Source organism: Triplophysa dalaica, chromosome 3 (genome assembly GCF_015846415.1).
Source record: "Triplophysa dalaica isolate WHDGS20190420 chromosome 3, ASM1584641v1, whole genome shotgun sequence".
Lineage (NCBI taxonomy): Eukaryota > Metazoa > Chordata > Actinopteri > Cypriniformes > Nemacheilidae > Triplophysa > Triplophysa dalaica.
In genome coordinates, this window is record NC_079544.1 from 22,076,957 (window position 1) to 22,101,717 (window position 24,761).

The 24,761-nt window shown below is 45.4% G+C and overlaps 1 protein-coding gene across 8 annotated transcripts in view; it reads right to left on the reverse strand.

The window, feature by feature from the left end:
* The window catches only part of LOC130417612 (uncharacterized), a 50,949-nt gene that overhangs the window by 19,298 nt on the left and 6,890 nt on the right, over window positions 1-24,761 (reverse strand). For 3 of the 8 annotated variants that reach the window (XR_008906197.1, XM_056743274.1, XM_056743271.1), the window contains exons 1-14: window positions 21,801-23,250; window positions 20,948-21,724; window positions 20,363-20,710; window positions 19,939-20,265; window positions 13,927-14,277; window positions 13,441-13,764; window positions 11,337-11,687; window positions 10,928-11,254; window positions 10,455-10,802; window positions 10,028-10,363; window positions 8,902-9,249; window positions 8,478-8,804; window positions 7,417-7,767; window positions 6,931-7,254 (exon numbers count right to left, since the gene is read on the reverse strand). Coding sequence is in view for 7 of the 8 variants with exons in the window: in XM_056743274.1 (XP_056599252.1) it covers window positions 6,931-7,254; window positions 7,417-7,767; window positions 8,478-8,804; window positions 8,902-9,249; window positions 10,028-10,363; window positions 10,455-10,802; window positions 10,928-11,254; window positions 11,337-11,687; window positions 13,441-13,764; window positions 13,927-14,277; window positions 19,939-20,265; window positions 20,363-20,710; window positions 20,948-21,724; window positions 21,801-21,930 (4,969 nt within the window). In the remaining variant the exon portion in view is untranslated. Of the gene's footprint in view, window positions 1-6,930; window positions 7,255-7,416; window positions 7,768-8,477; window positions 8,805-8,901; window positions 9,250-10,027; window positions 10,364-10,454; window positions 10,803-10,927; window positions 11,255-11,336; window positions 11,688-13,440; window positions 13,765-13,926; window positions 14,278-19,938; window positions 20,266-20,362; window positions 20,711-20,947; window positions 21,725-21,800; window positions 23,251-24,761 lie in introns of those variants that run through there. The other 5 variants (XM_056743276.1, XM_056743277.1, XM_056743273.1 and 2 more) reach the window with 4 other exon arrangements.

The window sequence follows — 24,761 nt, forward strand, 5'->3', positions numbered from 1 at the left end:
GGCGTGCAGCATTCACTTACCTTTGTTCTGAAGAGCCTGAGACCTCTCAAACTGCAGCAGAATACGATACGTGTTCGTGGCATAAGGGACACAACGTCTCGTTCCCTCCATCAGGGAACTGAGGTTACATACGTAACCAAGACGTTCCCTTTCTGTCGGTCTCTCGACGTTGTGTCGAGAACGACAGATGGGGTTGCCTATGGAAAACGCCACAACGCTGTATCGCGTCACAATCTCTAGCGAAGCGACGGTAACAAGCCTGGGCGTGTCATCTCGAAGCTTTCGTGAGACTGTAACCTTCCAGTGTGGTGGTCGGGGGGTTCCAGAGCTTTCTTGGAGAAAGATGGGTACAGCCCTGACCGGTAACTTTCACGGACGGGGCCTTAGCTCTCTATAGGCGAGAGGCCGTCCAGATCAGTTTACACCGGGTAAGCGCGACTCTTAATCAGAGAAGCGCTACAGAGGCCACCTCCTACCCGTGGGGAGGAATATGGTGGATATAGGTATGGTCTCGTCCTTGGAGGAGAACGCATGGAACGTGCGGACTGAGTAGTTAACCGCGAGGTGGAGGCCCACCTGGGGAAGCTCATGGGTTACCAGGAGTGGGAACCATTCTCATGAGGATACATCAGACGGAACAGCCCACGGAGGGGGTGTTACAGACGTCCGGTAGCACTAGGTCCGGTTAGAGCTATCTGTGATAGCTCACATGGTATCCCGGCCTAAGGGGGAAGGCTGCTCTGCCCAGCCAGCCCCCAGGGGGTGCTTGTTTGGTGATGGATGGAATGCCTATTCTTAACCAGTGTCTGGGTAAGAAGGGAGGCTGGTGAGGTACCAGTTTCTTAGCGATGTGTTCGGGTAAGAAGAAAAGGTAAATAGCACACTGACCCAACCTGTTGGGTGGAAAGGTGCTTTCGCAGGCATACGCCCCCCCGGATGCCAGTCCTACATGTCGCCACGCAGGACGTGGGCTGACACCGGGTTTACGCGAAGGTTGTTAACCCTTGCGAAGGTGTTTGGGCATAGCCCAACCCGCAGCTCTACAGATGTCTGCTAGAGAGGCGCTTCTGCCAGTGTCCAGGAGGTGGCTAAACTCCGTGTGGAGTGAGCCCTCACTGCCAATGGGCATGGGAGATTCTGAGATCGGAATGCCGTCGTAACGGCGTCCACGACCCAGTGCGCCAGCCTCTGTTTGGAGACAGCCTTCCCCTTCTGCTGTCCTCCAACAGACACGGAGCTGGTCAGAGCTTCAGAGCTCTGCGTGCGGTCCAGTACGTACTGGACACAACACTAATCGGGTTGGGTCTTCCTCCCCTATGGGGAGCGCCTGCAAGTTCACCACTTGGCCCCGGAGGGAGTAGTGGGAACTTCTTGGGCACGCATCCGGGCCTGGGTCTCAAGATAACGTGAGAGTTTCCAGGGCCGAGTTTAAGGCAATCCAGGGACACGGAGGATGCTCGGTGGTCCCCTACCCTCTTGAAGGAAGTGAGCGCCGTCAGGAGGGCCGTCTTACTCTATGAGGAAGATCGGAACCTCCGAGGGGCTCTTTGGGGGGCCCTGAGGCTCCCCAGGACCACTTAGGGTCCCAAGAGGGTATGGAGCGGAGATGAGGCGGATTCCGCCCTCTCGCTGCTTAGGAACCTGGTGACCAGGTCGTGTTGCCCTAGAAACTTTCCACCGACTGAGTCGTGATGAGTGGCAATAGCGACTACATACACTTTCAGTGTGGAAGGGAGATGTTAGTCTCCAGTCTCGTGAGGAGGGGAACACAATCCTGATCAAGCACCTCAGTGGGTCTTTCTCGTTGAGAAAGACACCAGGACGAGAAGAGGCACCGTCTAGAGGCGTGTAACCGCCTAGTAGATGGGGCCCTAGCCTGGGTGATGGTCTCAGCCGTATAGGGGGAGTAGCCATCTTAGGATCTTCTCGTCCCGTCTAGAGACCAGACATGGGTGTTCCAGAGGTCTGATCTGGGATGCCAGAACGTGTCCTTCCCCTGAGAGAGCAGGTCCTCTGTCAGGGGAATGGTTCAGGGGGAGTCGCTATCCAGAGCATCGGCTCTGAGGCCAAGTGCGGTTAGACCGGTGTGGTGTAACCAATAACACTTGGTGCTCCTGCTCCCTGACCTTGCACAGAGTCTGTACAAGAAGGCTCCTGGGGGGGGAAGGTGTGCTTCCGCCCATCCCGCGGCCAGCTGTGCGCAAGGATATCCGTGCCGAGGGCAGGGACTATCAAGCGGGCAAATGGTGGTGTTACGGGAGGTGAACAGGTTTTACCTGGGCCTACCCGAACAGCCTCCAAATGAGCTGGACTGCACGGGGGTGGAGTCCCCACTCTCCACGAGGCATAAACTGGCGAGAAAGCACGTCGGCTGTCTAGTTCAGTTTGCCCGGGGTGTGTGGCCTGCAGGGAACGAGTCACCTGTTGACTCCACCGGAGGAGGCGTCGAGCAAGTTGTGTTTAGCTGCTGTGTGCGAACGCCACCCTGACGATCTGTATTCGCTACAGCTATAGTGCTGTCCTCGGAACAGCACGTGTATGTCTCGCACGAGAGGCCGTAGCCTGCTCAGTGCAAGTAGCATAGCCCACAACTCTTGGCAATTGATATGCCAGCGCAGGCGGGGGTTCGTCCAACACCCCACCTGCGTGCCCGTTGCACACTACACCGCACCCCTGCAGGGAGACTTCAGTCGTCACCACGACCTGCCTCATAACCTGCTCAGAGGGACCTGAGTCCGTCGAAAAAGTCATAAAGACTAGGGGTTATGGTGCGTCGGCAGCAGGGCGGCATCACCATGCGCCTGCTGCCGGTGTGCCACGCTCTCCTCGGAACTCGACTCTGAAACCAGTGTTGGAGCGGTGTCATGTGCATCAACTCGAGGGGTATTAGCCCGCGAGGACGCCATGTGTCCCAGGAGCCTCTGAATTGTTTCAGGGGGACCGCTGTCTGCCTAAAATGTTCATTTCAGACAGTTCAACACTGGTTGGGCACAACTGCGGACAGGTGTGCCGACATGGTGACAGAGTTGAGTTCCATACCGAGAAAGAGGATGCTCTGCACTGGGGAGAGCTTGCCCCTCTCTTGGTTGACCTGGAGTCCCAATCGACCTAGGTGCCGGAGCACCAGGTCCCTTTGTGTACATAACAGATCTCGCGAGTGTGCCAAGATAGGCCAGTCGCTGAGATAGTTTAGTACCCGCTCGCCTTCCTCCTCTCAGGGAGAAAGGGCGGTCAGGGACAGACCGAAAGGGAGGACTCTGTACTGATATGCCCGCCTCTCGCACGCGAACCGTGGGAACGGCCGGTGTCGAGGAGGATCGAGACATGAAAGTAAGCGTCCTTCAGGTCGATTGCCACGAACCAATCCTGACACCTCATAGATGTCAGGACGCGCCTCTGTGTGAGCACCCTGAATGGCAGCTTGTGAAGGTGCTCTGTTCAGGGTACGCAGCCTTTGGGGGCAACCCGCCGTCTTTCTTGGGAACGATGAAGTGCGGGTGGTGACCCACTGAACATCTTGGTTTTGAGGGACGAACTCGATGCCTGTTTTGCCAGAAGGGTGGTGACCTCTACCCGAAGTACGGAGGCGTCCCTGCCTCTGACAGAGGGAGAGATGATGCCCCGAAACTTGGGTGAGTCTCTGGCGAACTGGATCGAGTAACCAAGACGGACCGCCCTCATTAGCCAGCGAGACAGTGTGGGCAGCTCTCGAGCTCCCAGGGACTGTGACAGGGTGACCAAGGGGACGGTCTGCTTCATCATTCCCACGGGGGGTGGTTCGTCGGCTGGCGGAGCTAACCATGTCGCGGGGAGTCCCCGGAGGGAAGGTTTTTGCTCCGCCTGCTTACCTGCCTGGCGGGACAACGGCACGCACTGTCGGTTTGAGAGTGGTGACGGCTGTCGTATGTGTACGACCTCACGCCTCGCCAGGGTGTGAGGTCGGTTCGCCGAGCACAGTCCAGTGGAGTGTGCGATCGGCTGCAAGTAAACCCGGGGAGAACAGAAAACTCAGTGAGTAAGTGGGCGCCAAGCCCTAACAAGGGCCCGGCTTTGGTGACGAGGCAGGAGTCGTCCCGTACCGACCGATCAGAGCCGTGGCTGTGAAGGTTCGGGCCCGATGTTGTTCTCCCTGGGGTCTTCCCGTCAGTGTCCCTTCTCGCGAGGAGGTTGCTGACGGGGTGTAGGTTTCCCCCTCGACCTCTGCTTCCGGGGTGCCGCCTGTGGGGGCACAGGAACCGGAGCCGATGCCGAAAGGGTCCTGGGTTGCAGGGAAGCAGACGTCACGTGAGATCTCGGAGGCCTGTAGGCGGCCGAGTCGCGGCGTGAAAAAAATGTGGTTAATTGCCACTGTCTGCTTCGCCGTCAAAAAACTGCTGAGCGCAGTCCTCGACGGTGTTACCAACAACCCACCCTGCGAGATGAGTGCATCAAGAAAGCGGACTTCCTTGCTGTCACTCTTCTGCACAAGGTATAGCCGGGGGTGTCTCTCCTGGACCACTACCGTGGACATCGTCCGACCCAGGGCCCGTGCCGCCGCCTTAGTCGCCCGTAGAGCGCTGTCAGCGGTGGCACGGAGATCCTGCATTATACCCGGGTCGGCCTTACCCTCGTGGAGCCCTCTCAACGCCCTGGCCTGGCGGACCTGCAGGATGGCCAAGGCATAGAGAGAGGAGGCAGCCTGGCCCGCAACATCGCAAGCTTTCGACACCAGTGATGCCGAAGTCTTACGTGCTTTGGACGGTAGGAGTGGTCGATCCCCCCCCAGGTGGTAGCCGTCCGCGGCACAGGTGCACCGCAGGCGGACGTTCCACCCGGGGGATCTCGACGCAGTCCTTGGCTGCCTCACCATCGAGGGAAGTAAGGGAGCCGGAGCTGGTTTCACTGGAACGGTCCGTGAGTGGAGCGTTCCAAGTTTTACACAGCTCCTCATGCACCTCCGGGAAAAACATGGCACCCGGGGTGGGCGCGGTTTGCACCGCGCACCGACCTCGGGAACCACGTATCCCCGGGTTAGCACGGATGACATCACCTCTGCTTCCTCCTGAACTCGACCGCTGGGGGTGGAGTTTGGATTCGGCAGAGTCGGATGCCAGTCTCCCTCCGATGCTGCGAGCGACATCTCATCTACGTCACACATCGTTTCCGAGTGTGTGCGTGAGGATCCGGACGGTATGCCACCGCCGGTTGGGGAACGTTCAGAAGAGCGAATCGGGGTGCGATCGGCCCGTGAGCACTTGGCTGGCGGGTTTACGTTCGCAGAGTTCCCCGTATCACTAACGCTGCTAACGTGGGTGGTCATCGGGGCCGTAGCCACAGATGTCACAGCCCGGGTAGCAGACGAAATGGTGGCTGGTTCCCGTAGGAAGACAGCCACCCGTGACCGCAACTTCTGAATGACAATCTGCCCGCAGTGCAGGCAGATGTGTCAACGAACGCTGCTTCAGTGTGCTGGACGCCCAGACACCTAATGCAGCGATCGTGTCCATCCCCCTCCTCGATGAGGGTGCCGCACCCAAGAGAACAGCGGGACATGCCGCGCTGGAGAATGCTCAGTCAGTCCTGAAAAGGACTTTTAGAAAAAATCTCTAACACCTCCGGAACCGCCGAGACGCCCAGGGGAAGGTCGCTGCAGGAAGGGACGATCCGCTGTAACACGTCGTAGCACCAGCGTGTAGTTGTAGAGGATTGAATCCTGAGTTGTACTCATGAGCGATGGCTCTGAAGAACAAAAGGTAAGTGAATGCTGCACGCCGGCCTCCTTTTATACCGGATTTCCGGGGGCGGAGCCCGGCATGCAAATTGCATTCGCCAAATTTCATTGGCCTTTTCTATAGTAGTCAGAGTTGATTGGTTCTCAAGGGCGAACCCCATCTGTCGTTCTCGACACAACGTCGAGAGACCGACAGAAAGGGAACCTTTCCTTGTAAGTTTAACATTTTCATGGAATTGCCCTATTAACTTTACTTCTAATTTTATTTTCGAGTTTGATCCTGCTCAACCAATCATGTGAGAAATGCAAGGGAGTGAAGGATACATCTGCTGCCTTACATTTCTCACGATGCTACAAAGGTATGTGCACAAGAAAGGTGATCAAGCTCGAAACAATACAACGGTGGCCGAGAGCCCCATGAGAGCACAGTTTTGTATAAATTTAAATTTAATTTCCACTTTCAATGAATTTTGATTTCATTTCTAGAGAGAAATGTGTATTTTAGCTTATATATACTGTATATGAATGGTTATTGCTATGGTGCTCTCTCTTAATATCTTAAATTTGACCCTGGATCACAAAACCAGTCTTAAGTAGCATGGGAACATTATTAGTAATAGCCAAATGTACACACAAATACAAATTATCGATCTTTCATCTAGGCCAAAAATCATTAGGATATTAAGTAAAGATCATAATCCATGAAGATATTCTGTAAATCTCATAACCTAAATATATAAAAACATTATTTCTGTGAATAGATGCAGCAATATTGCTACAAAAAAAGGCCTGGAAACACACCTACAAACATCACTCGCTGCTGCGATTTTCTTAATATTTAGATTTTTTGCTCCCTCAAATTCCAGAGTTTTAAACATTAGTGTCTTGGCCAGATATTGTCCAATCCTTACAAACCATACATCAATAAAAAACGTTTTTATTTAGCTTTCAGGTTATGTAAAATCTAAATTTCGTAAAATTGACCCTAAAGGTTTTGTCGTCCAGGTTCACAAATAAAAGTATTTTACACTGCCAATATGAAGCGACGATCTGGGACTATTTTCTCCACTTCGCGTCAAGCCTCACAACACCCTTCAGCACAGCCGCTCATATCTTACTTTCACAACGAGAGTGAACAGAACTCTCATTGTGAAGACAGAAAACATTATGGAACAAAAGCAATACTGATCTTTATTCATTTAGTTTTTAAAGAAACTCACGTCCATGGCAAATAAAGGGAAACTTTTGGTCACAGTTGTCATAAACCCATTTTCCAGAGTCATTTGTTGTCATGGCAACACAGTTACCAGATGCTGAACTGTTGGATGGTTGTCCCGTTGTCCAATATCTGAAACTGAGACTCCAATCATCAGACCACTGCCAGGAGTGTAGAAACAGACCGATCCAGACTGATGATTTATCATTGATCAGACGCTGTTGCTCTGCACTGCTGACACTCGCCAAGTCAGTGTGATGTTGTCTGCAGTAATTCTGAGCATCTCTCCAAGTCAGAGTCATATTAATAAAAATAAAACCAGCGGTGCCTGTTCAGAAACATAAGGGTCAACTCTAACATCTGTTTCATACGTTTGCAGTGCGTATGCGGTGTGTATTTTTAAACATGTCTATGTTAACAGGTTAGATCATTCATAAAGCACGTGGATGCAAACTGAACTGAAAAATACTCAACAGATTTGAGGACTCACTATTGTAACACACAAATGGAAGTAAAGTTGAGCATGTTTCATCAAACCAACTTCCATTAGAACTCCCTACACACTCTCCATCAAAGTTTGGCTCTCCTGCTTTCCAGTTAATATACTGAGAGAGTGTGTTGTTCTCCATCGACCAGACCCATCGACTCTGTGTCGCCCTCTTCAGTCCAATCCACACTGATCCACTGTATCCATCATTCACTGTATTCACCGTCCTGTTCACATCATCTATAGAGTCTACAGTTGCCAGATCAGTGAACCTCTCTCTGCAGTAACTCTGAGCGTCTGACCATGACCTACTTTCATTTATATAGTGATAATGTCGATATAAAGGTTTGGGCCCTGCGCAGAACATAAATGATTAACATTGTAAAGACAACTTACAGCAAAAAGAGTGAACAAAAAAACATCATTCTACTACGATATGTACCCAACTGGTACATTATAAAAACAATGTATATATGTTTTAGAGGACAATGGCTGTGTGCTAATTCGGGGGCTGCGTTCTTTGAAGGCTGCATTTTTTTGACCGATCGTGTCACAGCAGCACGACTGAAGGCTTGTACGGCTGTCCCGACTCAAAGGTTGCTTCAAATACAGCCCCAAAATGCAATCTTATTTCAGCGGGTTTTTAAGGATAGAATGAATGTATCCTTCACAGATTTGGCTATCCAGAGATTCATTGCGCTACAGTAACCGCATGATTTAATCATTCAAAACTTTATTTAAATAAAAGTATGTAATTCACAAAAAAGATCCATTGCAGTGTTTTAATATTATATGTGATGTTGTTAATTAACATTATTGGTGCATTATTGTGTTGTAAATTTCTAAGGTTTATTTATTTTATATACTTTTGGGCTGTTTAATCTACTGTCTATCTACATAAACAAGTCATATTCCCTCAAATATCGGTTTATGGGCATCGACAACAGATATAAAATCATTTTCCAGTAAAATATTATTTTAAGATTAAACCCCATGCAAAAATTCAGATATGTCGATTAGGACTTCTGACTAAAATATTCATTTAGTTTGTTAAAGAAACTCACATCCATGGCAGAAAAATGGACGTTTCAGATTACAGCTGTCATGAGCCCATTTCCCAGAGTCTGTTGTTGACATGGCAACACATTCACCAGATGTTGATGGTTGTCCTGCTGCCCAGTTTCTAAAGAAGAGACTCCATTGATCAGACCACTGCCAAGAGTCAGAGAACAGACCGATCCAGACATGTGAGGTATATCCAGCAAGATTATACAGCTGTTGTTGCTCCTCAGGGCTGCTGATGGTGGCCAGATCAGTGTGATACTGTCTGCAGTAACTCTGAGCATCTCTCCAGTTTTTCAGAGTCTGTATCAGGATGTTTCCAATAGTTTCTATTGAGACAAGCAAAACGAAGGTATGATCTCAGCACTTCTTTTCAGTTAAACAAAATATTAAATTACTGGAATAAAAAAGAAAAATGATTTCTACCATTGTAGCACACAAAACTATAATTTGTGCTGCATGGAAGATCGTTCCATTCTCCACTGTTAAGTTCGCCGCATACTCCATCACCATTAGGTTTTCCTGACTTCCATCCAGTGTACTGTGTAAGAGTGTCTCCCATAGACCATCCCCATCGACTCTGTGTCGCCCTCTTCAGTCCAATCCACACTGATGTACTGTATCCATCATTCACTTTATTTATCATCCTGTTCACATCATCTATAGAGTCTACAGTAGCCAGATCAGTGAATCTCTCTCTGCAGTAAATCTGAGCTTCTGACCAAGACATTCTAGTGTTGATGTAGTGATGAGGTCGATAAAGAGGTTTGGGCCCTGAGGCAACAAAGAAATGAACTTTATTGTGAAGACAATCAAAAAACTCATTATTTGCAGTTTTCAAATATCGTTCCTGAGGTTCATATATAATGCAATAAATATCCTCTTCAATTAAAGATTACATTTTAACAAGACTGATTCCCATGTAAAAAATTGAAGCATCAACACTAGGAATCCAATAGAATTCTAACTGTTTTAAGTTAGTTTGTAAAAGAAACTCACTTGGGATGAGCGAGTACAGCATTATCTGTATCTGTATCTGTAACTGTTAACCATATGAATTATCTGTATCTGTACTCGGACTGGGCGGGATTTAACATGGAAGTGGGTCGGGTTGTCTTGAGATGGGCGGGGCTTTAACCGGTACGTTATTTTAAGTATGCTGTTGATATGGGTTGATCAGAAATTATTTGTAATATAGTTTTATACCACTACTTCCTTAAAAAATTTTTAAGAAATACAGCAAGAAAGTCTCAGTGACTCAGTGCGTGAAGTAACAAAAAAAACTGGTTAGAGCCAGCTGACGGTTAAAAAAAGAAAAAAAAACTCGACAGGCAGAGACGCCTGTACGTCTGTATGTGTGTACTGTGTAGGGGAGGGGGGCTGTGACTATCATAGAACGCAGACACAGTCAGCTACCCAATGAGGATTATTATTCAATCCGAGCACAGATATTGACTCTTATTACTCGTATGATACTCGTACTCGGCAAAAGTGCTATATCCATAACGTATACTCGTTTCAGCCGAGTATCCGGCTCAACTCTAAAACTCACGTCCATAGCAGAGAAAAGGACGGTGAAGATCACAGCTGTCCTGAATCCATTTCCCAGAGTCAGTTGTGGACATGGCAACACAGTTACCAGATCCAGAACTCAGGGATGTGTATCCTGTCTCCCAGTATCTGAAATTAAAGAGACTCCATTGATCAGACCACTGCCAAGAGTCAAAGAACAGACCGATCCAGACCCATGGCCCATTTCCAACCACACTATACAGCTGCTTTTGTTCCTCAGGACTGCTGATGGTGGCCAGATCGGTGTGATACTGTCTACAGTAACTCTGAGCATCTGTCCAGTTATTCCAAATTGGAATCACAATGTTTCCAATACCTTGTTTTGAGAGATGCAAAATAAGAATACGACTTTAGCACTTTTTTATAGCTCAACTGAATATTAAGAATTGAAAAAAAAGACTACTCACCATTATAGCACACAAAGAATAAACGATTTGAGCACGAATATTTACTCCAAAATCCATTGGCGAAAAACACACATGCTGGATCACCATTAGGTTCTCCTGACTGCCATCCACTGAACTGCTTAAGAGTGTCATAACCTGAAGACCAGAGCCATCGACTCTGTGTCGTCCTCTTCAGTCCAATCCACAATGACCCGCTATACCAAGACTTCACTGTATTCATCAACTTGTTCACATCATTCATAGAGTCTACAGTAGCCAGATCAGTAAACCTCTCTCTGCAGTAACTCTGAGCTTCTGACCAAGACATTTTATTATTTACATAGAGATAATGGCGATGAAGTTTGGGCCCTGTGGCAGAAGAAAATAATATATGTTCATTGCTAATGCAGAGATATAGTGTGAATTCTGTAAAATAAATATCTTTGTAATAAAATAAAAACTTGACAGTAATTCCCAGGTAAAAATAAACCCACGTCCATAGCAGATAAAAGGACGCTGATGATCACAGCTGTATTGAGTCCATTTTCCAGAGTCAGTTGTTGACATGGCAACACAATCACCAGATGTTGATGGTTGTACTGCTGCCCAGTTTCTAAAGAAGAGACTCCATTGATCAGACCACTGCCACGAGTCAGAGAACAGACCGATCCAGACCCGTGAAACATTTCTAGCAAGATTATACAGCTGTTGTTGCTCCTCAGGGCTGCTGATGGTGGCCAGATCAGTGTGATACTGTCTGCAGTAACTCTGAGCATCTGTCCAGTTTTTCAGAGTCTTTATCAGGATGTTTCCAATAGTTTCTATTGACAGAAGAAAAACAAGTCTCATCACCTATTTTCAGCTTTAACTGAATAATTGCCCACAAATCACCTGATTACTCACCATTGTAGCACACAAAACCAAAATCTGTACTACATGGAAGATCGTTCCAAGCTCCATTCTTAAGTTCGCAACATTCTCCATCACCATGAGGTTCTCCTGTACCCCACCCTCTGTACTGTGTGTAGCTGTCATCACCATTAGACCATCCCCATCGACTCCGTGTTGCCCTCTTCAGACCGATCCACACTGATCCACTGTATCCATCATTCACTTTATTTATCGTCCTGTTCACATCATTCATAGAGTCTACAGTAGCCAGATCAGTGAACCTCTCTCTGCAGTAACTCTGAGCTTCTGACCATGACAGTGTGGTGTTTATGTAGTGATACAGTCGATAAAGAGGTTTAGGCCCTATGGTAGAAAGAAAATGTATTCATTGTAAAGACAATTATAAAACAGTTAGTTCAAGTCCTTGATTCTGATTGTTCAATAGCTGTGTTTTATTTACGACAAAGCACAGATTTGGCTGCATCTGAAAGCTATTAAGCTCTGCATTCAGACGCTGCATTCCAAAGCAGGAAGCCATGAAGGCACGTCTGAATCCAATATTGGGCAAATTCAGCGTTATAGTCGTGACATTTTGCGTTATGGACATGACCTAAAAATGCTCAGATAATGAATTTGTTATTATTATGTTGAACCATCTGTTTATAGTTTACTGAAGCCTTGTTGATAGAGTCTAAACATAAAAAAATGTCGGTCTATGAAAAAAAATCTATTAAAAAGAAGGAAGTAAACATGCGTTATATATGTGACAAAAAAGGAAGCGTTTTTTCGGAGACGATAAACTTTGTAGGATTTCTGCCAAAAAAAAGTCACAATCCTGAAGCAATAATACCCAATGAATGGAGAATGGATGCCTCTTCATAGAACATTAAATATTTACTTTATATACATTTTCATGTGTCCATTTATGAGGAATATGTAGCGTTATGGATGGGACAATCCTGAACATGGCACTTACCTGAAAAATCATGCAATAAAAATAAAACAAATGCTTTACAAATGTGAAGAGAGATCTCACACGGGTATTCAACCACCAAATGTTAAAATCTGTTTTGTTACCATAGTAAAAACCGCTGGTAAAAACCTTTCCTTGTAAGTTTAACATTTTCATGGAATTGCCCTATTAACTTTACTTCTAATTTTATTTTCGAGTTTGATCCTGCTCAACCAATCATGTGAGAAATGCAAGGGAGTGAAGGATACATCTGCTGCCTTACATTTCTCACGATGCTACAAAGGTATGTGCACAAGAAAGGTGATCAAGCTCGAAACAATACAACGGTGGCCGAGAGCCCCATGAGAGCACAGTTTTGTATAAATTTAAATTTAATTTCCACTTTCAATGAATTTTGATTTCATTTCTAGAGAGAAATGTGTATTTTAGCTTATATATACTGTATATGAATGGTTATTGCTATGGTGCTCTCTCTTAATATCTTAAATTTGACCCTGGATCACAAAACCAGTCTTAAGTAGCATGGGAACATTATTAGTAATAGCCAAATGTACACACAAATACAAATTATCGATCTTTCATCTATGCCAAAAATCATTAGGATATTAAGTAAAGATCATAATCCATGAAGATATTCTGCAAATTTCATAACCTAAATATATAAAAACATTATTTCTGTGAATAGATGCAGCAATATCGCTAACAAAAATGCCCGGAAACACACCTACAAACATCACTCGCTGCTGCGATTTTCTTAATATTTAGATTTTTTGCTCCCTCAAATTCCAGAGTCTTAAACATTAGTGTCTTGGCCAGATATTGTCCTATCCTTACAAACCATACATCAATAAAAAACGTTTTTATTTAGCTTTCAGGTTATGTAAAATCTAAATTTCGTAAAATTGACCCTAAAGGTTTCGCTGTCCAGGGTCACAAAAGAAAGTATTCTACACTGCCAATATGAAGCGACGATCTGGGACTATTTTCTCCACTTCGCATCAAGCCTCACAACACCCTTCAGCACAGCCGCTCATATCTTACTTTCACAACGAGAGTGAACAGAACTCTCATTGTGAAGACAGAAAACATTATGGAACAAAAGCAATACTGATCTTTATTCATTTAGTTTTTAAAGAAACTCACGTCCATGGCAAATAAAGGGAAACTTTTGGTCACAGTTGTCATAAACCCATTTTCCAGAGTCATTTGTTGTCATGGCAACACAGTTACCAGACGCTGAACTGTTGGATGGTTGTCCCGTTGTCCAATATCTGAAACTGAGACTCCAATCATCAGACCACTGCCAGGAGTGTAGAAACAGACCGATCCAGACTGATGATTTATCATTGATCAGACGCTGTTGCTCTGGACTGCTGACACTCGCCAAGTCAGTGTGATGTTGTCTGCAGTAATTCTGAGCATCTCTCCAAGTCAGAGTCATATTAATAAAAATAAAACCAGCGGTGCCTGTTCAGAAACATAAGGGTCAACTCTAACATCTGTTTCATACGTTTGCAGTGCGTATGCGGTGTGTATTTTGAAACATGTCTATGTTAACAGGTTAGATCATTCATAAAGCACGTGGATGCAAACTGAACTGAAAAATACTCAACAGATTTGAGGACTCACCGTTGTAACACACAAATGGAAGTAAAGTTGAGCATGTTTCATCAAACCAACTTCCATTAGAACTCCCTACACACTCTCCATCAAAGTTTGGCTCTCCTGCTTTCCAGTTAATATACTGAGAGAGTGTGTTGTTCTCCATCGACCAGACCCATCGACTCTGTGTCGCCCTCTTCAGTCCAATCCACACTGATCCACTGTATCCATCATTCACTGTATTCACCGTCCTGTTCACATCATCTATAGAGTCTACAGTTGCCAGATCAGTGAACCTCTCTCTGCAGTAACTCTGAGCGTCTGACCATGACCTACTTTCATTTATATAGTGATAATGTCGATATAAAGGTTTGGGCCCTGCGCAGAACATAAATGATCAACATTGTAAAGACAACTTACAGCTAAAAGAGTGAACAAAAAAAATCATTCTACTACTGTATGTCCTCAACTGGTACATAATAAAAACAATGTATATATGTTTTATAGGACAATGGCTATGTGCTAATTCGGGGGCTGCGTTCTTTGAAGGCTGCATTTTAAGACCGATCGTGTCACAGCAGCACGACTGAAGGCTTGTACGGCTGTCCCGACTCAAAGGTTGCTTCAGATAGAGCCCCAAAATGCAATCTTATTTCAGCGGGTTTTTAAGGATAGAACGAATGTATCCTTCACAGCTTTGGCTATCCAGAGATTCATTGCGCTACAGTAACCGCATGATTTTTTTTTAAAAATCCTTCAAAACTTTATTTAAATAAAAGTATGTAATTCACAAAAAAGATCCATTCCAGTGTTTTAATATTATATGTAATGTTGTTAATTAACATTATTGATGCATTAATGTGTTTTAAATTTCTACGGTTGATTAATTTTATATACTTTTGGGCTGTTTAATCTACTGTCTATCTACATAAACAAGTCATATTCCCATAAATAAAACATATTTTTCTGGCTCTCTATTTGTTTAAAAAAAGTCAGAAACGTCTCTGCTATGTCCTGCTGCTGTCACCACGCAACATGAGCAGCAGGTGACACGATTAGGAAATCCTCTGTCAGACTAGACCGTCTCATTTCAGTTCGATTTTTGGACTTTTGAGGTTGCGTGCTTCGAAGAGCAAGTCCTTGTTTTTAAGTCCTCGACCTTGGAAGGTTGCAACCCCCGAATTGGGACACATCTTATATGTCGGTTTATGGGACAGCAACCTGAGGCTGGTACTTGCTGATTTTAACTACTGAACTGCAAAATCCAGTGATGATGTTCTCTGTCTCATTTTATTCTTTATGTCTGGTTTGGTTCTGATTTATATCGATAAAATAAACGTAGCAGTAAAGGCAGCACGCTGTGCTGGAAGGACATCAACCAATCCCTTCCGTCTGACTCACATCATACTTTCTGTTTCATAAAATGCTAGTGCTACTAACATTATAAAAAATATTTTTATAACGTAAAATATACAATATCAAAAGTTTTACTTTTGACATGCATCATGTATGCGTGATTTATTATTATATTATTTACCCCTCCTTGAACTGCCACCTTACCGTGGTGGAGGGGTTTGAGTACCCGAAAGACCCTAGGAGCTATGTTGTCCGGGGCTATATGCCCCTGGTAGGGTCTCCCAAGGCAAACAGGTCCTAGGCGACGGGTCAGACCAAGAGCGGTTCAAAACACCCATATGATGACTACAATTTCGAGGACCGTGACGTCGCCCGGTATGGCGCAGCCGGGGCCCCACCCTGGAGCCAGGCCCGGGGTTGGGGCTCGTATGCGAGCACCTGGTGGTCGGACCTTCCCCCATGGGGTCCGGCCGGGCTCAGCCCGAAGGAGCGACGTGGGGCCACCCTCCCGTGGATTCACCACCTACAGGAAGGACCGTAAGGGGCCGGTGCAAAGTGGATTGGGTGGTAGTCGAAGGCGGGGGCCTCGACAACCCGATCCCTGGACGCGGAATCTAGCTCTAGGGACATGGAACGTCACCTCTCTGACGGAGCCGGAGCTTGTGCGTGAGGTTCAGAGATTCCGACTAGAGATAGTCGGGATCACCTCTACGCACAGCTTGGGCTCTGGAACCACACTCCTCGAGGGGGGATGGACTCTTTACCACTCTGGAGTTGCCAAGGGTGAGAGGCGGCGGGCTGGTGTGGGTTTGCTTATAGCCCCCCAGCTCAGCCGCCATGTGTTGGAGTTTTCCCCGGTGAACGAGAGGGTTGCTTCCCTGCGCCTCCGGGTCGGGGATAGGTCTCTCACTGTCGTTTGTGCCTATGGGCCAAATGGCAGTGTAGAGTACCCGCCTTCTTGGAGTCTCTGGGAGTGGTGCTGGAAAGCGCCCCGACTGGGGACTCCGTCGTTCTGCTGGGTGACTTCAACGCCCACGTGGGCAGCGACAGTGACATCTGGAGGGGCGTGATTGGGAGGAACGGCCCCCCTGATCTGAACCCGAGTGGTGTTCTGTTATTGGACTTCTGTGCTAGTTACAGTTTGGCCATAACGAACACCATGTTCAAGCATAAGGGTGTCCATCAGTGCACATGGCACCAGGACACCCTTGGCCGGAGGTCAATGATCGACTTTGTTGTTGTTTCATCTGACCTACGGCCGTATGTCTTGGACACTCGGGTGAAGAGAGGGGCGGAGCTGTCAACCGATCACCACCTGGTGGTGAGTTGGATCCGATGGCGGGGGAGGAAGCTGGACAGACTCGGCAGACCCAAACGTACTGTGAGGGTCTGTTGGGAACGTTTGGCCGAAACGCCTGTCAGAGAGATCTTCAACTCCCAACTCCGGCAGAGCTTCGACCAGATCCCGAGGGAGTCTGGAGATATTGAGTCCGAGTGGACCATGTTCTCCACCTCCATTGTCAACGCAGCCACTCGGAGCTGTGGCCGTAAGGTCTCCGGTGCCTGTCGAGGCGGCAATCCCCGAACCCGGTGGTGGACACCGGAAGTAAGGGATGCCGTCAAGCTGAAGAAGTAGTCCTATCGGGCCTGGCTGGCTTGTGGGACTCCCGAGGCAGCTGACAGGTACCGACAGGCCAAGCGGACTGCAGCCCGGGTGGTTGGGGAGGCAAAAACTCGGGCCTGGGAGGAGTTCAGCGAGGCCATGGAGAAAGACTATCGGTCGGCCTCGAAGAGATTCTGGCAAACCGTCCGACGCCTCAGGAGGGGGAAGCAATGCCCCACCAACGCTGTTTACAGTGGAGGGGGGCAGCTGTTGACCTCGACCGGGGATATCATCGGGCGGTGGAAGGAATACTTCGAGGATCTCCTCAATCCCGCCGTCACGTCTTCCATCGAGGAAGCAGAGGCCGAGGGCTCAGAGGCGGACTCGCCCATCACCCGGGATGAAGTCACCGAGGTAGTCAAGAAACTCCTCGGTGGCAGGACACCGGGGGTGGATGAGATCCGTCCTGAGTACCTCAAGTCTCTGGATGTTGTGGGGCTGTCTTGGCTGACACGCCTCTGCAGCATCGCGTGGCGGTCGGGGCAGTGCCCTTGGACTGGCAGACCGGGGTGGTGGTCCCTCTTTTTAAGAAGGGGGACCGGAGGGTGTGCTCCAACTACCGGGGGATCACACTTCTCAGCCTCCCCGGGAAAGTCTATGCCAGGGTACTGGAGAGGAGAATCCGGCCGATAGTAGAACCTCGGATACAGGAGGAACAGTGTGGTTTCCGTCCCGGTCGTGGAACACTGGACCAGCTCTATACCCTCTTCAGGGTGCTGGAGGGTTCATGGGAGTTTGCCCAACCAATCCACATGTGTTTTGTGGATTTGGAGAAGGCATTCGACTGTGTCCCTCGCGACATCTTGTGGAGGGTGCTCCGGGAGTATGGGATTAGGGACCCTTTGCTAAGGGCCATCCGGTCCCTGTACGACCGGAGCAGGAGCTTGGTTCGCATTGCCGGCGGTAAGTCAGACTTGTTCCCGGTGCATGTTGGACTCCGGCAGGGCTGCCCTTTGTCGCCGGTTCTGTTCATAATTTTTATGGACAGAATTTCTAGGCGCAGCCAGGGGCCGGAGGGCGTCGGGTTTGGTGACCACACGATTGCATCTCTGCTCTTTGCGGATGATGTCATCGTGCTGGCCCCATCAGACCAGGACCTTCAGCATGCACTGGGACGGTTTGCAGCCGAGTGTGAAGCGGCTGGGATGAGAATCAGCACCTCCAAATCTGAGGCCATGGTTCTCAGCCGGAAAAGGGTGGCTTGCTCACTTCAGGTAGGTGGAGAGTTACTGCCTCAAGTGGAGGAGTTCAAGTATCTGGGGGTCTTGTTCACGAGTGAGGGAAGGATGGAGCGGGAGATTGACAGACGGATCGGTGCAGCTTCTGCAGTAATGCGGTCGCTGTACCGGTCTGTCGTGGTGAAGAAGGAGCTGAGCCGCAAGGCGAAGCTCTCGATTTACCGGTCAATCTACGTTCCTACTCTCACCTATGGTCATGAGCTGTGGGTCATGACCGAAAGGACAAGATCCCGGATACAGGCGGCCGAAATGAGCTTTCTCCGCAGGGTGGCCGGGCGATCCCTTAGAGATAGGGTGAGAAGCTCGGTCACTCGGGAGGAGCTCAGAGTAGATCCGCTGCTCCTCCACATCGAGAGGGGCCAGCTGAGGTGGCTCGGGCATCTTTTCCGGATGCCCCCTGGACGCCTTCCCGGTAAGGTGTTCCGGGCATGTCCCACCGGGAGAAGACCCCAGGGAAGACCTAGGACACGCTGGAGGGACTATGTCTCCCGGCTGGCCTGGGAACGCCTCGGTGTCCCCCCGGAAGAGCTGGAGGAAGTGTCTAGGGAGAGGGAAGTCTGGGCATCCCTGCTTAGACTGCTGCCCCCGCGACCCGGTCCCGGATAAGCGGTAGAAAATGGATGGATGGATGGATCTGCCCTGTGTTACTGTGATAGGGGAGTGAATAATTGTTTATGTAGCCTATACAGTAGGCTATATTAAAATAAACGGAAGACCATGATTATTCAGAATAATTAAAATCTAATGTGTAGTATTAAAAGCGACCCATAAACAAATGGAAAAGGACAGTACAGCTGTTTGTGGTAAGCATTTTATAATAAAATCTAATTCATTAATATAGGTTACGACGGAATGTAATCCTTTGTATTTCTTGACCTTGGTTAATTGTAAAGTTCTACATTTAATACGTTTTCACAATTTATGAATGAAATAATCGTATTTTAATTACAATAAAAACACATTAGCAGTTAATGACATCTTAATTACAACAAGAGTGCCAGCATTTTAAAGTAATTTCTAATAATACAGTGAGGGTATATGAATCAAAACACTTAAGTGAATATTAGCAGTCTGAGTGCACAAAACCGATAAATGTACAGATATAGATTTTATGTTAAATATATTAAAGTCTCAAAACAAAACAGTACAGATAAACGTGCGTAGCTTTAGCTCCAATTCACATTTCGTGTCTTTTATAAAATAGGGGGCTCTTTTTTCATGAGCGTCGGCGCCGCATCGAGAAAAATCTCAACATTTCAGAAAAGCGCAAGCGCACCGCAGGTCATGTGACAAGAACCAACTAGCCAATAAAGACAAGCTCAATGAAAAATAGACAAAGATGATCACAGCATGACTAAATGTAGTAGCAGAGTTGTTGCAACATATTGTCAGTGCATATAATCCATATATCCTTTGTTTTTACCTTGTGGTTGCCAATGGTTGCTTAGCGACGACAGACGACAGGAGAGCGCAAAAAAAGGGAAAAATAGATCGCAGGGCAGCTCGCGTTTTCCGCGCGGTTTTAGATGCGAAATGTGAATCGCGCCTTAAATGACACAAGCGCATTCTATTAAAATGGGATTTGATCTGTAGGGGAAGTTGCATTACCCTGCGTTGACTTAGTTACCGAATCACGTGAAAGAGGTTTATGGGCATCGACAACAGATATAAAATAATTTTCCAGCAAAATATTATTTTAAGATTAAACCCCATGCAAAAATTCAGACATGTTGATGAGGACTTCTGACTAAAATATTCATTTAGTTTGTTAAAGAAACTCACATCCATGGCAGAAAAATGGACGTTTCAGATTACAGCTATCATGAGCCCATTTCCCAGGAGTTGCTGATGACATGGCGACACATTCACCAGATGTTGATGGTTGTCCTGCTGCCCAGTTTCTAAAGAAGAGACTCCATTGATCAGACCACTGCCAAGAGTCAGAGAACAGACCGATCCAGACATGTGAGGTATATCCAGCAAGATTATTCAGCTGTTGTTGCTCCTCAGGGCTGCTGATGGTGGCCAGATCAGTGTGATACTGTCTGCAGTAACTCTGAGCATCTCTCCAGTTTTTCAGAGTCTGTATCAGGATGTTTCCAATAGTTTCTATTGAGACAAGCAAAACGAAAATATGATCTCAGCACTTCTTTTCAGTTAAACAAAATATTAAATTACTGGAATAAAATAAAAAAATGATTTCTACCATTGTAGCACACAAAACTATAATTTGTGCTGCATGGAAGATCGTTCCATTCTCCATTGTTAAGTTCGCCGCATACTCCATCACCATTAGGTTTTCCTGACTTCCAACCAGTGTACTGTGTAAGAGTGTCTCCCATAGACCATCCCCATCGACTCTGTGTCGCCCTCTTCAGTCCAATCCACACTGATGTACTGTATCCATCATTCACTTTATTTATCATCCTGTTCACATCATCCATAGAGTCTACAGTAGCCAGATCAGTGAATCTCTCTCTGCAGTAACTCTGAGCTTCTGACCAAGACATTCTAGTGTTGATGTAGTGATGAGGTCGATAAAGAGGTTTGGGCCCTGAGGCAACAAAGAAATGAACTTCATTGTGAAGACAATTAAAAACTCATTATTTGCAGTGTTCAAATATCATTCCTGAGGTTCATATATAATGCAATAAATATCCTCTTCAATTAAAGATTACATTTTAACAAGACTGATTCCCATGTAAAGTTAAGAGAAAAAAAATTTGAAGCATCAACATTAGGAATCCAATGGAATTCTTACTGTTTTAAGTTAGTTTTAAAAAAAACTCACGTCCATAGCAGAGAAAAGGATGGTGAAGATCACAGCTGTCCTGAATCCATTTCCCAGAGTCAGTTGTGGACATGACAGCACAATCACCAGATTCTGATGTCTGTGATGTGTATCCTGCTGCCCAGTTTCTAAAAATGAGATTCCATTGATCAGACCACTGCCAAGAGTCCAGAGACAGACCGATCCAGACGCTTTGTCCGCTTCCTACAACTGCACTTTGCTGGTTCTGCTCCTCAAGGCTGTGGATGGTGGCCAGATCAGTGTGATACTGTCTGCAGTAACTCTGAGCATCTGTCCAGTTTTTATAACTGTTTACCATGATGTACCCATTTTCTATTGATAGATTCAAAAAAATCAGCTCTTCTTTTTCTAAATTGCACATTCTTAAATTGAAACAAACACAAAACTCACCATTGTAACACACAAAAGGAAGAACAGATTTACACGGCATATCATGCCAACCCCCATTAGAGCTAAACACACAAAATTCACTTAATGGTTGATTTGGCTGTCCTGGCTCCCAGTTAATGTACTCGGAGATTGTGTTTTCTCCACACCAAACCCAACGATGCTGTGTGCCCCTTTTCAGTCCAATCCACACTGATCCACTGTATCCATCATTCACTGTATTCACCGTCCTGTTCACATCATCTATAGAGTCTACAGTTGCCAGATCAGTGAACCTCTCTCTACAGTAACTCTGAGCTGCTGCCCATGTCATATTCTGATTTATGAAGTTGTACTTTCGCGGAACACCATAAGCGCTGCACAGAAGCCCTGTTAAAATGAACATGTTTAAATAAACGCATTCACAAACATACTTGTGAAAACAGATTGAAATGATGTCACCAACATGACAGCAGAAGCAGCACAAACAGACTCATGTCCATCACTGCTCTCACAGCTCCCCTCTGATGTTTTATCACCATGTGCTGACCTGTTTTAATACGAGCAACAGGAAGACAAGTATACAAATCAATCATTTCCACTTCCTGTATAACAAGTCTATATTAAAGTATTTTGAAGGTGCGCTCATAAAAATTAGACAGGAATACACTATTATGGCCTTTCTTAACATTTTGAAAAGTATTGTGATTGTGAACATTGAAAATGCCATTATGCTTAACTGTCAATGCCAAAATGCACAAAATTTAAACAGAAAGTTACACATTTTGTTTCAGAGCAGCTATTGACTTTGTGTTCATCAGAACAAAAACATTTATAAAGCAGTTTTTCCTAATATGATCGTCAATGGTGCATTTTTCCAAATACCTTTCTCTGTGTTCATACGGATTTGGAATAACTTGAGGGAGAGTTGATGAATATTTTCATTTTTGAGTAAACTGTTCCTTTAATGGTGAGATTTAAACACTAACTGAGTAATCCTATTGATCATTCTTTTTCTTGAATAAAAGCTAAATGCTATGGAGGAATAATTATTGAGTTTTGTTGAGTGGTGTAAAAATGACAAACTCAAATTAATCATGGGATCCAAATTACAGGAGGTTAAAAAAAATGTTGTCAATCAGACATTTTTGTTTGTAGATTTGTAAAGTTTAGCAATCCTTGTCGCATTAATTGCGAATGGTGACAGTTCAAAAATGAGAAAAAACACATTTTTTCTCCAAAAGCTTGTATACACTCAAGAAGTATAACATACATTTTAAAGGTAAATTTTAGAGACTAGACTTTATTTGGTCTCTTTATTTATTAGACCCTTTACAATCCCAGAGATATGGGGATCTCAATGTGGCTCCATTTGCACAGGTTTAAAAACAAAATGGCGATCTGATACTTATTGCATTTAAAAAAGAATGTCTAAAAACATTTACTATTAAATGTAATATTTTTAAATGAGGATGTTTCCAAAATTTGGTTGCTTTGACACGCAATGACCTGGAATGGAAAGACTCTCAAGGAAAAGCTACACGCACAAACAAATACCATTAGCCCAGGGCGCATTCAGACAAAAGCATCTTTCACGAAGAGAATTCCATTGAACATAGAGCTCTTAAATAATACTCAGGGTATTTTGCATACGTTGTTTTTTTAAAATAAGTTACGTGTTCAAGGTAATGAGTCCCTCTTTATCACGAAACAATGAACGCTTCTCATGCTTACTCTATCGCATCTCTATCCTGAAGTTTGTACAAGAATGTAAATGGAATACAATAAGCAAACATGCATTTGAGGTTATAGGTGAGACGAGCATACAATGTTAAGATATATGTGTAAACACATTAAGACCATTCTTTTGTGGCTAAGGAGAGACAACGAGAAGTTCTCTTGAAAGATTTTGAGGATCCCAGTCTCTGGGGTCATATGGTTTTCTCACTTTGGTGAGCACCCTCTCTTACCTCCATGAACCTCCTTTGAAGTCCAGGGGAGGGTATTGGAATCTGTCTTGATCAATGATAAATTTGTTAAGATAGGGCAGTTTGGACCAGACTCGTTGGCACCGGTTAGAGCCCTGCTGAGAGCTCATGATGTTTTACGATACCAAATGGTAACGTTTGATCTGACCAGATCACAATATGACTGACTTTCACTTTAAAAAGGCTGAATCGGTATACTTTAAATCCCCCTGTGGTAAAATTAAGTTTTAACTGTTGTTTATATGTATATGCAGTGTTTTTTATATGCTTTAAGATAAACCATGTGCAAACTCATCAAATTAACCTATTGCAGAGTATTTTCTCCATAAAACTGCAGTTGACCAAAGACGGTTAAAAAAAGCAGTTTGCAACTCTCTATTTACATAACCCTGTAACCAATCATGTTAAAATATTTGAGCCAAAGACATAAAAAGATGCCATTGAAACGATCGCTGCAACACGAGCACACGCTAATTACATGTCAAATAAGGAATCTTTGTATTACTGGTCCAAGCTCTCACTTGCGAGGATTTTTGCTTTAAGAAATCACGATATAACTGTCCTGAGTCAGTCTATATGACAATCATCCACGTATCCTTGTCAAATTTTCTGTGCTTCGAGGCGCTTTGTACCTGTCAAGCTTTGGATCTATCTGTCAATCAATGAGTGTGCGTGTGAGATCCAGAATGGGTTGTATTTTGGACCACACCGTGTGCTGCGCTGTTTTAATATTTAAATAGCTAATTTCCTTTGAATATATTTTTGCATACTGTTTGTATGCCAACACTGGTCAGCATGTCCTTTTACCATTCGGTATCATGAACTTGTTGATTACTAGTTAAATGAAACTAATTTGAATCTTTAACAAATGTATTCATATTTATTAAAAACAAAATTATTCAACATCAATGAAATGCTGTTTAAGTATTGCTAATGTTAAGTAAATGGTAATGTGAACCAATATATCAATGAACGTGAAAAAAGGGTTCTGTGTAAGCAAGACGCATGATATTATGATATACTGATATTAGACAATTCACTATAGTCTAGGGTTTATAGCGATAACAATCGCAGTTACAAAAAATACTGACGATTTTGAGAGACATTAACAGCACTGCTCCAGAAACAGTTCCTCTTTCAGTTTTTTTAATAAGTCTTTGAGATGTTTAACATTTCTATGCATGTTCTGTTGGTTGTATTCTGTATTAAAAAATGAACTGGAAGTATTCCTAGACCAGTGTTAAAGTCTCGCAAAGTGGTCTAAACCAGTGGTTCTCAACTGGTTTGGCCATGGGACCCATATTTCCTATGGTCAACAAGCCGCGACCCACTTTTTTGGGATGTGTAGTTAAATGTAGTTAAAAAAACCCAGAGTGACTAAAACTAAAATTCTAATGTAGTAGGGTTTGTGTATGTGGAAGGAAGGATTTAACTGCTTT